Genomic DNA, 17,159 nt, shown 5'->3' on the forward strand with positions numbered 1-17,159 from the left:
AATGATCTCACCCAGTGAGGTGGTGTATATGGCAGAGAGAAGAGGTCCTAGTAGAGAGCCTTGGGGGACTCCTGTGGTAAGATGGGGAACAGCAGAAGATTGTCCGAGACAAGATACGCTGAAAGATCGTCCTGAGAGGTACGATTCAAACTAGGAGTGTGCTGTCAATGATAGATCAAGCACAATAAGTACTGAGGATTTAGCAGTCGCTCTAGCTTCTTTTGAGGATTCTGTCACTGCTAACAGAGCTGTTTCAGTGGTGTGGCCATTTTTGAACCCAGATTGGTATGGGTCAAGCAGACAGTTTTGTGAGAGGTGTTCTGTGATCCGCTTGAAGGCCTCCCTCTCAATAATTTTAGACAGGAACGGGAGGAGAGAGATATGTCAGTAGTTCACATGATTTGGAGGGAAGGATGTTTTTTTTAGCAGCGGTTTAACTTCAGCATGCTTGAGAGAGGTGGGAAATGTACCAGATGTCAGTGAAGCATTAATCACATGTGTGACTGCTGCAGCTACTGTAGGAGCAATAGATTGGAGCAGCTTAGTTGGAATGGGGTCGAGTGGACATGTTTATGTATTTAGCAGACACTTTTGTCCAAAGCGACTTACAAGTGATTATCGGCATGTTGCCCTTGAGGCTAACAACAACAATAACAACAACAACTTGACATCAATCATGGAGAAGAGGGAACAAGGACTGGACAGTAGAGGGGGGGGGGGGGGGGCAGGGAGGGTGCTAGTTAAGAAGATGCTCTCTGAAGAGCAGGGTCTTCAGCAGTTTCTTGAAAATTGAAGAGGAAGCCCCTGTTCTGGTAGTGCTTGGAAGGTCATTCCACATTTGTGGAACGATGCATGAGAAGAGTCTGGATTGTCCTGAGCGTGGTGTAGGCAGTGCTAGCCGACGATCCTGTGATGACCGGAGCGGCCAAGACGTAAGCCTTTGCAAGAGGATTCAGGTAGATGGGAGCCGTACCATCTCAGACTTAGTATGCTAGTGTTAGCAATTTGAATTTGATGCGTGCTGCTAGCGGTAGCCAGTGGAGCTCAATGAACAGCGGGGTGACGTGTGCTCTTTTTGGCTGATTGAAGACCAGACGTGCCGCTGCGTTCTGGACCATTTGAAGAGGTCTCACAGTAAAGCCTGGAAGACCAGTTAGAAGGGCATTGCAGTAATCGAGGCGGGAGATGACCATAGATTGCACCAGGAGCGGGGTGGCATGTTGTGTTAGGTATGGTCTGATCTTTCGTATGTTATACAGCGCAAAGCGGCATGAACGAGCAACAGAGGCAACATGATCTTTAAAGGTCAGGTGTTCATCAATCACAACACCCAGATTTCGAACTGCCTTTGAAGGAGCCAGAGATAGGAAGTCATTTTGGATTGAGATATTGTGCTGTATGGAGGGTTTTGCTGAGATGACAAGTTGTTCAGTTTTAGATAGGTTGAGTTGGAGATGGTTTCATCCATTTTGATATGTCAGAGAGACAGTTTGATATTCGTGCAGAGACAGTGTGGTCGTCTGGTGGAAATGACAGATAGAGATGGGTGTCGTCTGCATAGCAGTGGTAGCAGAAGCCATGTGATTGAATGATCTCACCCAGTGAGGTGGTGTATATGGCAAAGAGAAGAGGTCCTAGTGCAGAGTCCTGGGGACTCCTGTGGCAAGACGGTGCACGGTAGAGGATTGTCCAAGCCAAGATACACTGAATGATCGTCCTGTGAGGTACGATTCAAACCAGGCGTGTGCTTTCTCTGTGATGCCCATGCTAGAGAGTGTGGACTAAAGGAAACCATGGTTGACAGTGTCAAATGCAGCCGATAAGTCGAGCAGGATAAGCACTGAGGATTTGGCAGTCACTCTAGCTTCTTTTAAGGATTCTGTCACTGCTAACAGAGCAGTTTCAGTGGAGTGGCCCTTTTTGAACCCAGATTGGTAAGGGTCAAGCAGACAGTTTAGTGAGAGGTATTTTGTGATCAGCTTGAAAGCTACCCTTTCAATGATTTTGGACAGAAAATGGAGGAGAGAGATAGGTCGGTAGTTCTCCACATGATTTGGAGGAAGAGATGGGGGTTTTTTTTTGCAGCGGTTTAACCTGAGCATGCTTGAGAGAGGTGGGAAATGCACCGGATGTCAGTGAAGCGTTGATTACATGTGTGACTGCTGCGGCTACTATAGGAGCAATAGCTTGGAGCAGCTTAGTCGGAATGGGGTCGAGTGGGCATGTAGCAGTGCGGCTGCACGTGAGAAGCTTGGACACAGTTCTCAGTGAGAGGGGAAAAAGAGGAAAATGAAGCAGTAGGGCTTGAGATGGTTGGGCTAGAAGGAGTTTGTGGTAGTGAATGTTCAGGAGTGGCCAGTTGAGTAAACTGTTTGCTTATAGCTGCTACTTTGTCATTGAAGAATGAGGCAAAGGTGTCAGCTGATAGATTGTTGGTAGGAGGGGGGGATGGAGGGTTGAGCAGAGTTTTGAATGTTGAAAATAGTTTCTGAGAGTCAGTAGAGCTGAGAATTTTGTCACTGTAGAAAGCTTTCTTTGCATCAGGGATGCTGGCAGAGAGTAAGGACAGTAATTCATGAAATTTCAATTGATCACCAGGATCTTTTGTTTTGCACCATTTCCGTTCCGCAGCTCTAAGATTGGTGCGTAGAGACCAGAGGGTATCATTTAGCCAAGGGTGCGACTGAGAGGATCTAGCTGGTCTAGTGGCTAAAGGGCACAAGTTGTTAAGACAAGAGCAGAGTGTGGAGCACAGTGACTCGGTGGCATCATTCACTTCATAAGCAGAGAATGTGCTGGGAGATGGAAGAGTGGAGGCAACAAGAGAGAAGTGGTTGGGTGCCAGATTGCAGAGGTTTCGGCAGAATGAGACCATTGGGGAGGAAGCAGTGGACCTCCCTTGTAGAGTCGTGCTGTAATGGATGAAGTAATGATCAGAAAGATGCAGCGGTGTGACAGAGATTGTGTCTATGGCACAGGTTCTGGTGAAAATGAGGTCAAGTGCTTTTCCAGCTTTGTGAGTTGGAGGGCTTTGTATTAGTTTTAGATCAAATGATGACATTAGAGACAGGAAGCCTGATGAGCTGGGATTGTCCAGGTGAATATTCATGTCTCCAAGGACCATTGTGGGACAGTCGTGCTCAGGAATGGAGGAGAGCAGGGTGTCGAGTTCATCAAGAAAGTCTCCGAGTTGACCTGGTTGGCGATATATGACAACGAAAATGAATTTTTTCGGTACAGTTTGCTGGATGGCATGGTATTCAAAGGAGTTGTATTTAGTGATGGGTAGCAACTGACTATATCCATTTGTTGGAAATCTACATACCCGTTCCACTAACTTGGCCAGAGGAGTGTGGGAGAAAGTGTGGTTAATTGAGAGAACAGATGGGGTAGCATTGTCACATGGTTTGATCCAGGTCTCGGTGAGAGCCAGTGCATCGAGTGACAGGTGGTTTGCATATGCAGTAATGAAGTCTGCTTTGTTTACAGCTGATTGGCAGTTCCACAGTCCCATAGACAGGTGGGTGTCTTCGGTGGGAGTTGGTTTTAGCGAGCGGAGGTTTTGAAGGTTGCGAAAGCAGTTTGCTTTGTGTGACCTTCCTCTGAAGCCAGTGATCACAGGTATAGGATAATGGCACATTTTGCAAGGTGTCAATTGAGCAGCGTCTGGGTCGAGTTAGTTTGCTCTGTGTACCTGCAGTAGGGTGGCTACAGTAATACTCCGCCCATCAACAAATAGAGCGCTGTCAGCGGGGCAGTCCACCATTACAGGGAGTGCAGAATTATTAGGCAAATGAGTATTTTGTCCACATCATCCTCTTCATGCATATTGTTTTACTCCAAGCTGTATAGGCTCAAAAGCCTACTACCAATTAAGCATATTAGGTGATGTGCATCTCTGTAATGAGAAGGGGTGTGGTCTAATGACATCAACACCTATATCAGGTGTGCATAATTATTAGGCAACTTACTTTCCTTTGGCAAAATGGGTCAAAAGAAGGACTTGACAGGCTCAGAAAAGTCAAAAACAGTGAGATATCTTGCAGAGGGATGCAGCAGTCTTAAAATTGCAAAGCTTCTGAAGCGTGATCATCGAACAATCAAGCGTTTCATTCAAAACAGTAACAGGGTCGCAAGAAGCGTGTGGACAAACCAAGGCGCTAAATAACTGCCCATGAACTGAGAAAAGTCAAGCGTGCAGCTGCCAAGATGCCACTTGCCACCAGTTTGGCCATATTTCAGAGCTGCAACATCACTGGAGTGCCCAAAAGCACAAGGTGTGCAAAACTCAGAGACATGGCCAAGGTAAGAAAGGCTGAAAGACGACCACCACTGAACAAGACACACAAGCTGAAACGTCAAGACTGGGCCAAGAAATATCTCAAGACTGATTTTTCTAAGGTTTTATGGACAGATGAAGTGAGAGTGAGTCTTGATGGGCCAGATGGATGGGCCCGTGGCTGGATTGGTAAAGGGCAGAGAGCTCCAGTTCGACTCAGACGCCAGCAAGGTGGAGGTGGAGTACTGTTTTGGGCTGGTATCATCAAAGATGAGCTTGTGGGGCCTTTTCGGGTTGAGGATGGAGTCAAGCGCAACTCCCAGTCCTACTGCCAGTTTCTGGAAGACCCCTTCTTCAAGCAGTGGTACAGGAAGAAGTCTGCATCCTTCAAGAAAAACATGATTTTCATGCAGGACAACGCTCTATCACACGCGTCCAAGTACTCCACAGCGTGGCTGGCAAGAAAGGGTATGAAAGAAGAAAAGCTAATGACATGGCCTCCTTGTTCACCTGATCTGAACCCCATTGAGAACCCGTGGTCCATCATCAAATGTGAGATTTACAAGGAGGGAAAACAGTACACCTCTCTGAACAGTGTCTGGGAGGCTGTGGTTGCTGCTGCACGCAATGTTGATGGTGAACAGATCAAAACACTGACAGAATCCATGGATGGCAGGCTTTTGAGTGTCCTTGCAAAGAAAGGTGGCTATATTGGTCGCTGATTTGTTTTTGTATTGTTTTTGAATGTCAGAAATGTATATTTGTGAATGTGGAGATGTTATACTGGTTTCACTGGTAAAAATAAATAATTGAAATGGGTATATATTTGTTTTTTGTTAAGTTGCCTAACAATTATGCACAGTAGTCACCTGCACACACAGATATCCCCCTAAAATAGCTAAAACTAAAAACTACTTCCAAAAACATTCAGCTTTGATATTAATGAGTTTTTTGAGTTCATTGAGAACATGGTTGTTGTTCAATAATAAAATTATTCCTCAAAAATACAACTTGCCTAATAATTCTGCACTCCCTGTATATCATGGAAGAACTACATAAAATATTTTTAAAAAATCATAAAATAATACATCGTTTTTCTGTGATCAGCCAGCCACAATGAGCTGCAAGGTTCCAATGGAGCATTGCTGACCGTCAATTTTGCTTTGGCAAATGACGTTCTAGATTCTAGGCTATACTAATTTGTGATTTATTAAAAGAAGTGAAGCATGAATGCATTTACTTCTTAATTAATTGAAATTGTATGTTTAAATTGACTGCTTCCATCGACTTGGTTGTTGCATATTTGAAACATCTACTAAGATTCATATGTGTTCAGCACATAAATGAACATTAACTGAATTATTATCAGAAAACTTTTTTTTGTATTTAAAAATTTCAAATAATGATTGAAATCAGATAACTGTAGTGTTAAGATCAAGTCATCTAAAATCAAGCATCAGTAAAAACACTTTTCTGACAAGTAGCATAATATAGTCTTTTTTTTTTACTGGAAATAAACTGACAAACGAGCTTATAATTGAGTGGATTCAAACACAGGCTAAGGACACTTCTCTCTGCTGCATAACTACCCCCAAAGCTGCATGTTTTATTTGTAAGATATCAGCACTATACCAGAAACGTGTCGGCTTGTTAGTTAAACACAACAATCCGGCTTTAAATGACGTCTCTGCAGCTCAGTTTGGTCGTCTGTCTGCTGACAACAACTGAGCAAATCTTAATTTGCTTTTGCGGCTGCTTTCTTGTGAGAGAACAGATGCATTGATGCATGTTTGTGTGTTTGTGAGTGTCAACCATTGCTGACAGGCAGATCAGCTCCCTCTGATCACATTGCCCCTCCCCACCCCACCACTCCAAAACCCGTCTCTAGCTTCACATGTGGGCTTTTCTCTGACTCACGTGTGCTGACAGACGAGCAGTACTCTCGCAGCAGGCTTCCTTTCACAGCTCAACACACACTAACCACGACACTCCTCAGGTTGAAGATCAGATGGAACAAAGAGAAAGACTGATCGACTGTAATGTTGTTGCAGTTACAGTCCAGTTTTCTGCACTTTTAACCACAATGAAACCAGTGCAAATCACCAGTCATTATTCTATGGTGGTTGTGCATCTGTAAGATGCAATTGGTAAAAAGCAGGTGGCATTATTCTGACAGCAGGAGCTGAACACATTTGTCAGCAGGAGGTAAAGGAAAAGGAAACGAGTAAGGCGAGCTACCGTTGAAGACAAGACAGCAGAGGAAAAGAGCCTAATGGTCTAGTGGAGCGAATGAGCAGCAGTGTGAAGCAAGCAGAGGTAGAGAGAATGGGGAAATGGGGGCAAGCACGTGAGCAGGCTAGACAACACGAGGTCACTTAAGACAAAATAATGAGCCAGGCAAGGCGGTGATTAAAAATACACATGTAGAGCTAGCAAAAGACCTCTGTTCATGTTTGTTAATTGAGAATGTAGATGGATGATTGAGAAATAAAAAGCAAATTGTAAATGAAAGTGAGAGCAACAGACAAATTTGGAGAAGAAGCACACCCTCCCTTGTTGAGCCAAAAGTCACGTCACAGGCTTCATTCACTAAAGAGCATCACCCACAGTTTTCATTAAATGTTTGCTGAGCACTAATTAACTGAGATGGAAGCAGCTGGTGAGAATGTTTGTCTTCACTTGTATGATAAACACACACCTAGCCTCACATGTTTATTCAAATGGGGGATTTTGTGCAATTAGGAGTCAAAAATGTATTGTTATACACAATTTACAGAAAAAAGTAAGAAATGCAGGGAAAAGGTAGCCAAGGCGAGCAATCCTATATATGTGAATATACAGACATGGACAGTATTGTACCTTTGGTCACTGAAACAAAAACCCTCAATGGTCACAGAAATAACTTTAATCTGACAAAAGTAATAATAATAAAAAATGTATATGAAATTGAACCAATGAAAGTCAGACATTTTTTTTCAAACCTGCTTCAATGAAATTATGTAAAATAAATAAACTCATGGAACAGGCCTGGACGAAAATGATGGTACCTCTAACTTAATATTTGTACAACCTTTTGAGGCAAACACTGCAATCAAATGATTCTTGTTGCTGTCAATGACAATTCTGCACCTCTCAGCAGGTATTTTGGCCCATTCCTCATGAGCAAACTGCTCCAGTTGTCTCAGGTTTGATTTTTGTCCATGTCTGTATAGTCTGGCTATCACTCACCGACGGAGCTCAGTCATGGGGCGGAATCTACAGTTGTCTTTCAAACTGTGTCTGCATGCTACTGGACAACGAACAACAAGATTTACTCACCGCTACGGATGTCAGTCAGTGGGGCAGTCCGTCATACGCTGTTGAAGAAAATCCAAATACATCTTTTTTTCTACATAAAGGACTTAAGCACCTCTAGCTGCTCTTGACTCAAAGAAAAGCACAAGTCTAAAAAGTCCAAAGCTGTTTCAAACTAGCCGCAGCCATCTTGGTTGTTCTGTTCTGTTGCATCATCCAGCCCACCAAACCAATAGAGCACTGTGACTGGTAAGGCACAAGGCTTCTCGGGCCTGCTGAGGCTAGTCTTACATCAGTGCAAAATAATTTTGCTTCGGCTACTGTTTGTCTTGATTTCTAGGTTGAGGAAAATGGCCTTTTAAGTCCCCTTTTTATTTGCAGGATTAACACACAGTAGTGTAGTTGCTGGATCACATTTGCCTCTGATATCTAGAGGACTCAAGATGAACACTAACAATCCCAGACCATCACCCCCCTCCACCACCGTGCTCTTAAAAATAGTTCGGGGTGTTTGTATTCATATTCAGATTAATCAAAGGGTTTTAAAAATCTGTTCAAAAGACATTGTTCCAGAAGTTCAAATTCAACTTCACAAGGAGCTGATATTTCTTCTATTACGCCCAGAAAATAGAAAATGTACTTATCCAATAATTACCCATTAGGTTTAGTCATTGTAGCGTGTTGTGTGAATTAAACCTGCAAAGAACTGAGTTTATTTTTGGAACACGCTTTGCAGAATGAGGTTTAATTGTTTATACATGGACCATGCGGTTAGAGGAATCCACTCTTGAGGGAACGTTTCTGCGGAGAAAGGGTTTGGTATTGATGGTGTCAGAGTTTCATTTGTGCCTCAAGAAATTTTCCACCGTTGGTTTTTCCACTTCAAATGATTCATTAAAAGGGTGGTTACTGTGTTTGCTCGGCCCTTTGTCTGCGCATGCGTGTGCATTTTTGTGTCACAGGGTCTTCCCCTGTCCCACACTGGAATACGTTGCTCCAGCACATTTGGTGATTACTGAATAATGATTATTTTAGCTCTAGTGTCATTTGGTTCTCATAAAATCGCCCACATCAGCATAATCTAAAGGGATTTACTGCCACCAACCAAAACCTGTCATAAATCTTATTTCATTTGAGTGTGATTTGGTTATTTTCATGATCAAAGTATTTTTGTTATATTTATGTTAAATTTGAGATGAAAGCATTTATTGGAAATTCTTTTGTGTGTGTGCTTGGAAATGGATTAAACTAACAGTTTTGAAGCAATTTCATTTTGTAAAAGAAATAGAAGTTTCTGATCATCTCATTTTAAAAGTTAAAACTACACCAAGTAATGGTTTAATCCTCATGGAGTTTTGATTACAATAGTTCTGTGGTTAGTGTCTACATGCAGGTAATATCCATTTTGTTATCATTTATTATCTTTTCATGGGATTTTTTGACTATCAGGAAAGCTTTTGATTGCTGAAGGAAACTTTATTGTTTAATTTATAAACTCATCAAGCAATTATTAAAAATGAACTAAAATTAAAAACTAATAAAAGGTATGTGTCTTTGTACTGAAAACATCCAGAATTACTTTCAAATTGATATATTTTTACTGAAATCTAGAAAACTTAAACATCTTTTTAAATGGATGATGATTTGTTTAATTTCTGTTTATTTTTCTAACGAGTTAAATGGTAAGTAATCTCCTAAAAGATATGTTATCATTGTTTACTAAAACTAAAGCAGGATGTGTAGTTATCTTGTTCCAAAAAGAACGTTTAAAGAGATTATTGGATATTATTTGGTCGTGTTAACATGTATTTTGTCTTTATCTCTGCTCAGGATACAGATTTTACTGGTTTTAAGGAGTTGAGCTCATATCAGGAGCAGATAAGATGCTTTGTCAGAGGTTTTCTAACTCTTTTGTGTCATATTTCCTCATTTCCTTTTGACAGTAAGTGTGTTTTTTCGGTTTGTGGTAAAAGGGACGAGTCAGCTTTGTTTATCTGGCTTCATTTAAGCCACGTTTAGCTGAAAGAGATTAGTTTTATTATCATGAGGGTAAAATAGTTGGTGTCTCTCTTTCCAAGATGAGAAATACAAAAACACAGTAGTAAGGAACATTAGGTCATCAGGCCACAATGATGGGCAGAAGCATGAAGAAACCTGTAGATGTCGGCACTTTTTGACCCACAGTCATGAAGAAATGTGGTCACTGACCCTCATGTGCTCATGCCTCATTCAATGACTCCTGACACAGGGCTCAGTTGGTTTGTGATTGCATCATGGTCCGAGACACAAGTCAGTGGTTTCCTACTTTTGGTTTTATTATTTGGGTGGTTCATTTTGAATTTTTTTGTGGGATATGTGTGGTTTTTAAAAATCATGCTTGTAAAACATCTTTCTATTATGTCAGTGGTTTAATGCAGATGTCACACCTGTCTGATTTCTATTCCCTGACCTCTCTGCAGACCTCTGAAGCATCAGATCACATGAACAGAAAGGACTCCCAGACCACGGCCCACACGCGGAGCTTTAGTTGTAACGGCAGCCACAGCAGAGCAGCTCACGCCTCTAGCCACAGAGAGCCCACCGTAAGTCCGTCGCCTACCCAGCAGAGTCCGAGCAAACGTCTACAGCAGCCTCCGCACCAAGATCAAGAAGCACAGTCCCATCCTCCAGAGAGAGGGGTTCCCTCTGGTCTAACCAACACCCTGGAGCACATCATGGGCCAGCTGGATATCCTCACCCAGGTAAGCAGGAGCTAACGGCATGTAGAGGCCAGAGGTGAATGAGCTACACAGAAATGTGAAAAATAGCTTCTGCGCACAACTGACAATACATCCCACTCATGTATTTTTCTTATAATTTTCTACACAGCCACACTTTGGTAGTGTGTGTTTTCTAAGGCTCTCCTCTCTCTGTGTGTGTGTGTGTGTGTGTGTGTGTGTGTGTGTGTGTGTGTGTGTGTGTGTGTGTGTGTGTGTGTGTGTGTGTGTGTGTGTGTGTGTGTGTGTGTGTGTGTGTGCGTGTGCGTGTGCGTGTGCGTGTGTGCTGAAGACCAGATACAGTCTGAAGCCAGAGCCTGCAGAACTAAATTACTGAACGAAACAGGAAAGGACAGCAACCATGTGAAACCTTAAAAGCTCAGCTTATCAATTTGGGTCATTTTTATACATTGTGGCATCTTGGCTGCATCCGTCCTTCAGCGATGGACATTTCGGTGCCAGTAAAGTAAATGTTACAGAGGCTTTGAGGCTCCTAAAAAATGACAAAACTGAAGCTTTTTGATGGGAAATCACATATTATCTATTTAATAAACTCTGATGAAATAGTCTTAAAATTAATACCATTTACTGATTCTGCATATGAAGGGTTTTCATTGATAAACACTTGATTTGCCTCCATTTATATAAAGATTTTAACGGTAGCACTTTACAATAAGGGCCCCTTTGTTGATGGTACTTGTGCATACATAATAATAATGCATAATAAGTGCATTATTAAGCATTAGTAAGCATTATTGAATTTGTGTGTGTGTGTGTGTGTGTGTGTGTGTGTGTGTGTGTGTGTGTGTGTGTGTGTGTGTGTGTGTGTGTGTGTGTGTGTGTGTGTGTGTGTGTGTGTGTGTGTGTGTGTGTGTGTGTGTTTTCTAAAACTTTCAAAGATTAATTCACATCTGCACCAACTCTATCTCTTCTTGTTTCATATTCCCACTTTTTAGCATGTTTAGCTTAGCTCCCTACATTTAGAAGAAAATCTCTTTCTTATCCTGTCTATCGCCAAATTGCAAGACTTGAAGCATAGTTTGTACTCAAGTTGTGTGACTGCAACAGAAGACGGTGATTCTGAGTACAGTGGGGTATAATGTCTTCTGGAGAGAAAAGAAAAGCAGCTTGCTCTATTTGTAGGAGCAAAAAGATTTGGATTCCACTCCAGATGAAAACCATAGGCTGGTATCCTGTTGCTGCTGCCTGAGGGATTCATCCAGAATCTCACACACACACGCACACACACACACGCACACACACTGGCTGTGCTGAGGAATAGCTTGCTGCATCAGGCCGGGGAGATAAACAGGGTTGTATTGATCTGAAAATTGAGAGGGGCAAAGTGAGAGAGAGTGGAAAAAAAAGTGCTCAAATTAAGCGTGAAACAGAGAGATATCTTTTCAGACAACCGTCGCTCGCCCACAGTTTGCTGAACCCGATGCTCTGTTGTGCACAGCTCATATTTATCTGATTATCATGTGGGTTTATTTAGCTTTACCAGTTCCTTAATGACATCTTGTTCTGTCTCTCCCCTTTAGAAAGATGGTGTCTGAATGTTGCTTGTTGGTTTGAAGTTAAAGTATCTTTTAAGGTCTGCTGAACAAGTAAAAATGTCCAAAATGACCATTTTTAATATTCCATATCTATCCGGGTCAGGGATGAGGTCCTGCCCCAAGTGGAGGAGTTTAAGCATTTCAAGGGTCTTGTTCACGGGTGAGGGAAAGATGGAGCGCGAGATCGATAGGCGAATTAGTGCTGCGTCTGCAATGGTGGGGGCATTGTACTGATCTGTCGTGGTGAAGAGAGAGCTGAGCCAGAAGACGATGCTCTCGATTTACCGATCGATTTACGTTCCAACTCTCAGCTATGGTAACGAGCTGTGGGTAGTGACCGAAAGATCGAGATTGCGGATACAAGCGGAAGAAATGAGATTTCTCCACAGGATGCCGGCCTTGAAATCTTTTCAGTGACTAAACAGTGTATTGTTCCTGCTTTATTACAAGGCATTTCCACACTAAATATCACGATTTTCATAACAGGAATGAGTTTCGTCTTAAAATTTTCTAAGTAATTTCAAGGATATTAAGAAGGATGAAACACAAGCTGATACAAGGATATTTCTTAAAGCATGATTTTGTTTAATAAAGTGTCGTCATAGTGACTGTTTTAGTATTGTTCATGTTGACTCTCAACAAGAAATGATGTTTTTAACTTGTATTAAAATAAATGGAAACATTTCACAAGGACAGAGGGGTAAAATATTATAGAAACAGAACGTTTTTTTTTTCCTCTCTTTGGTTTGGATGTGTTTTTTTTTTTTTTAGGTAAAGGTAGTTTTGTCTTGTTTTTTCATCTTGAAGTTCTTTTTATTTTTGGTTATTTTTTTCAGCTGCTAACCATCTTTCTATCTTTCTATTTTTGTGCCATATTCAATTCAATTCAAAGATACTTTGTTAATCCCAGAGGGAAATTAGAGTTTCAGTACACACAATTCTGAGATCAGACATACAAACAAAGGCAAGACACATGACAAGAATTGGTGACTGTGGTCATTCACAACACGAGTCGCGCTGCCTTAATAGAGATCAGAGGCTTTACATGAGGATTGGGTCAGGTGGAGGAAAAAAAAGGCATTTCAGCGTTACCCTCCACAGGGAGGGCAGCTTTGCTATGCAAAAAACACCTCAGACAGAAATGCAACAGACTTCAGACATTATACAACATAAGTGTCCACTAGGTGGGGTGGTAGGGTTTGGGACTCTCCACACGTCAGTACATGCAGCCACGATAAGTAGCGCTCGTCACCTCCGTCTGGACAGGGGGAGGAGGTCGTTGGGTTTAGATGGCACAGTGACTCCTGGAACGATTCAGCGGCCTTCACAGCTCGCAGTCCCGCCCAGGCTGGATAGGGTGACAGAGTTGCCATGGCGTCGGCAGCATTGCATATTTCTTCTGAGGGGGAGAATTCGTTTCAGCCTCACAGGCTCAAGGGCACCAGATTCAGATAAGAAATTGTTTTTGGGGTCAGACAGAGATCATTTCTTCTCTGTCTTAAAAGTCCTCTCAAAATCCAATAATGGCGTAAATTAATCAATCCCAGTCTGTGCTGATTCGTCCACTCTCTCCTTGATTGCATCCATCTTTTGTGCCAGAGCCTGAATCTCAGCCAAAGTTCCAAGCTTACGACTCATCTCGACAATTATATGAGTCTGTGAATTCACAGAGCGGTGCAATCCATCCCTGAGCTCGGGGAGAGCGCCAATATTCCTCGACAGCTCGTTAATTTTCCAGTAAGCCAGGTAACCTCCAATGCCAAAAAGTAGGAAACCTGACACCCAACACCACAAATATCCATACGTCTTCAGAATCCTCTACAGACAGTTGAGATAAGCAGATCAGGTTCCACTGTTTCCAGGAGTCCATGATATGCCCAACTGGATCTGTCCCAGAGGTTCACCCGGGAGCCCCTTCTCCCTTTCTCATCGTTGAGAAAATTTTGTCAATCGCCTTGAGAGACCAGCTGACCAGGTCCATTATGGATGGAGGACCATCTCAAAAATGAGATGTTACATCTAAAGAGGCTTTTTCCTTTGAAAAATTTAATAAAATAAATAAATACATTTTGTTTCACTAGTGAAATTCAAACAATTTATTATTATTCACCACTCAGAAATGTAAGTGCTGTCTGTAGACTTTTTCACTGTAGTGTAAATGTTAGGAATCCAGGTTTTTATGTTTACCCCATCGTGTAGTAAATAACTGCATCATATGTGACTCATGTCTTATGCTTTCTAGAATTTTGGGTTACTGTCACAAAGAGGACACATCATACAACTGTAGGTTCCTGAGACCCGTAGAGCTTCAGCTATCTGGATATGTTGTTTGATTTGGTCACATTTGTTTTCCTTAGTGTCACCTTTCAGAACCACTTCTGCAGCTGGGATTTGGGTTTGTCACCTGGCAACATAAGCTCAGGGAAACCATTTATGTAGAGATGCAGAAGGTTGTTTCCAAAAGACGACTTTGGTTGACTTGAGTTGAGACAGCATAGTGCGTCTTGGCTAGTAGGAGCTAACTGTCAGCATTCAGGCTCGTGTTGTTTATGGAGATTAAACATTCACGTTGCATTTTTTACCCAAGAAAGAAGAGACCAGATGTTCCAACATTGCGGATATTAATGAGTTAGACTCTGATTCCTGTTAAGAAATAGTTATTTACAAATAAATAAGGGTTAAACTAATACAATGCTCATGTCAGCCTGCATTAAAAGCCAGACCCTAATAGGCATATTAGTAAAAACTTGAACTCTTTTTACGTTGCAAATGAAATTTCCTAAAATTTCAAGATTCCAAATCCTTGAAGGAATTATTTTTCCAACCTTTTGTTTATTGTAGGAGGCTCATCAGGATACTGTCTTAATGTGGCTGCTGAGACTGAGACTAAAATAAGTGTAAATGTTGATGTTTGGAGTCAGATGGTGAGAACCCTGGGAGTTTCACCTGGACGCCCCCCTGATAAACAGGCTCATATGGCACGAGGCTCAGACGGAGGAACACAAACACACAACAAATACTGTCAACTGTTGGATGATGCTCAGAGGAGACGTATGTTATGCTGTGATCTCACTACCCACACATGCTGGCCCTGTTTCAGAAAACGACTTCCTTGTGTCGTGTGTGTGTCGTGTGTGTTTGTGCAAGTGTGCGAGGAAGAAAACAAGAATGAGTCCATGCCAGACACACTCAATCTACTGTTCTCATCTAAAGCAGCAACCAGCTGGATTGTCCTGAAAACACAACCTCTGCAATCGTGAAGTTACCATAACACTGTGAGATCTCTCTAACACTCTTCATCTCTTCCTCGTCTTCTTCCTTCTTTTCTTTCACACGTCTTCGTTCCCACTGCTTCCTCTCCTGTTCCACGTTTTCCTCCATCCAGACTGTTTCAATCATTGAGCAGCGTCTGACGCTGACAGAAGACAAGCTCAAGAAGTGTTTGGAGAACCAAATTGAGATTGGACGACATCTTCAGAGAAAAGAGGAGGACTGAAGATGGAGGAGATGCTGAGCTATTGTATCTGGGAGCAAAGCGGGTTGCTCTTGCACCGAAAACATGAACTTTTTGAATCACATTTAAAATGTTTGGCCTTACACGGCGTACAGCTAGATGTTCAGAAGTACTGAAACAGTTCACACTGAGCCTTCCTTCTGATGTGCGGGTTATTTTACCCAGATATCAGGGTGAAGGAGTTGAGTATTAGAGAAGTTCCTCTATGGTAATGCTGAGCATGCAGTATGTTTCTGCTGACAAAGGACTAGTCACTTTGTATATATGCATACACTGTGTGTGTGTGTGTGTGTGTGTGTGTGTGTGTGTGTGTGTGTGTGTGTGTGTGTGTGTGTGTGTGTGTGTGTGTGTGTGCGCGCGCGCGCGTGCGTGCGTGTGTGTGCGTGTGTGTGTGTAGAACAGGCGTCTGCAAGTGAAGAACACATGAGGGCCTCTAGTACTTGCTGAGCATTGTGTTTATTTGTAATTTTATCTCAATTTGTAACAAGTAGAAAGAAATCAAATGTTCTTGTTTATGACAAAGTCCATCAACAGGACCTATAATCAGAGCCAGATTACTGATTGGTTGGATTTGACTGTTTTTAAGTCTAATATACACATTAGAGTCATTGTAATGCTGTTATTGTATAACTCTGGTGATAATTTATTACTAAGAAATCCAGTGAAAATGGTAAAAATTAACATTTACTGATATTATCAATATGTTTAGTTTTACAGATCATCTTTTTTTAGTCTATTATCCCGTCCCACACAAGCGCCTCCATACTGTTAAAGCCGGTGTCTCACTGGGCTGGCCAGCAGCCTCAGCACCGTCACAAACTGGCCTAACATGTTTATTTTTGAAGATCATCCTGAGTTTGTTTCAGAATGAAGGAGCCTCTCTCTCTGCATCTATGTTGGATTTGTATTTAATTGTTGGGTTTGACAACATTGTCTTGATCCACCTGTTTTAAGTTATTTTTAATAAAAGTTTAAATGTTCTGGGTTTCGCTTGTCGAGTATCTTTTTTAATGTTTAGTGTGCTGAGCTGCAGCATTTCCCAGAGGCATTGTGACTTTCCTGTCTTTAGGGGAGATGCTGGGATCATGAGCAGCGTGTTGTGTCATCGTTCTCTCACAGCGAGGGATTTTCAACCCTGCCAGATTTTGTGGGACTGATTTATTGTAAAAACATGTGGGTGGAAGGAAAAGTACCCCTCGTCTGCTCGCACTCGAAATCCTTATGCTTCACCCCCGGAGTAATTTATGCAACTTGACCGCAGATGCTGTATCAGTAATTTTTATTTTTAGTAGCTTGAATAAAAATGGGCCAGAGGCAGCTCTATAGCACACTTACTGTAATATGTCAGGGAATACGCTAAGCTCAGCCATCACGGTTCATCTTGTTGCCTTTTCCTCCAAGAGCTGTAACGTGAGTGTTTCTATGATGGTGAGTCACTCAATCCTGGGTTGAAGGTCTCAGCTACTCAGAGAGAATTATCTACTTTAAGATAAAACTATATATTAATGACTGTTTTCTTCTAATGACCCTATTTTGCCTCTGATGGAAAAAGAAGAAAAACTATACCAGAATTCTGGAGCTGTACAGCCAGGCCCACTCTTTTCCTTCCTGTCTGGGGCACAGGCGCGCGCACACACACACATGGGGAGGGGGGGGGGCAGCCAGAGAAAACGGCTCCCTTTACTATGGGCCTCAAGCAGACGACTAGCCAAGAGCTCGAGAGGAGGAGCCAAAAGGGGAGGCTCAATAACTGATGTGTG

At 42.2% G+C, this 17,159-nt stretch overlaps 1 protein-coding gene across 1 annotated transcript in view; it reads left to right on the plus strand.

Moving 5' to 3' along the window:
- Positions 1-15,521, plus strand: part of poc1a (POC1 centriolar protein A) — a 32,508-nt gene extending 16,987 nt beyond the window's left edge. Inside the window, exons 10-11 of the mRNA XM_015959101.3 lie at positions 10,033-10,314; positions 15,271-15,521. Coding sequence (XP_015814587.3) covers positions 10,033-10,314; positions 15,271-15,381 — 393 coding nt within the window. The 3' untranslated portion in view covers positions 15,382-15,521. The remainder of the gene's footprint in view (positions 1-10,032; positions 10,315-15,270) is intronic.
- Positions 15,522-17,159: the final 1,638 nt, after the last annotated feature.

Source organism: Nothobranchius furzeri, chromosome 3, assembly GCF_043380555.1.
Source record: "Nothobranchius furzeri strain GRZ-AD chromosome 3, NfurGRZ-RIMD1, whole genome shotgun sequence".
Classification (NCBI taxonomy): Eukaryota; Metazoa; Chordata; class Actinopteri; order Cyprinodontiformes; family Nothobranchiidae; genus Nothobranchius; species Nothobranchius furzeri.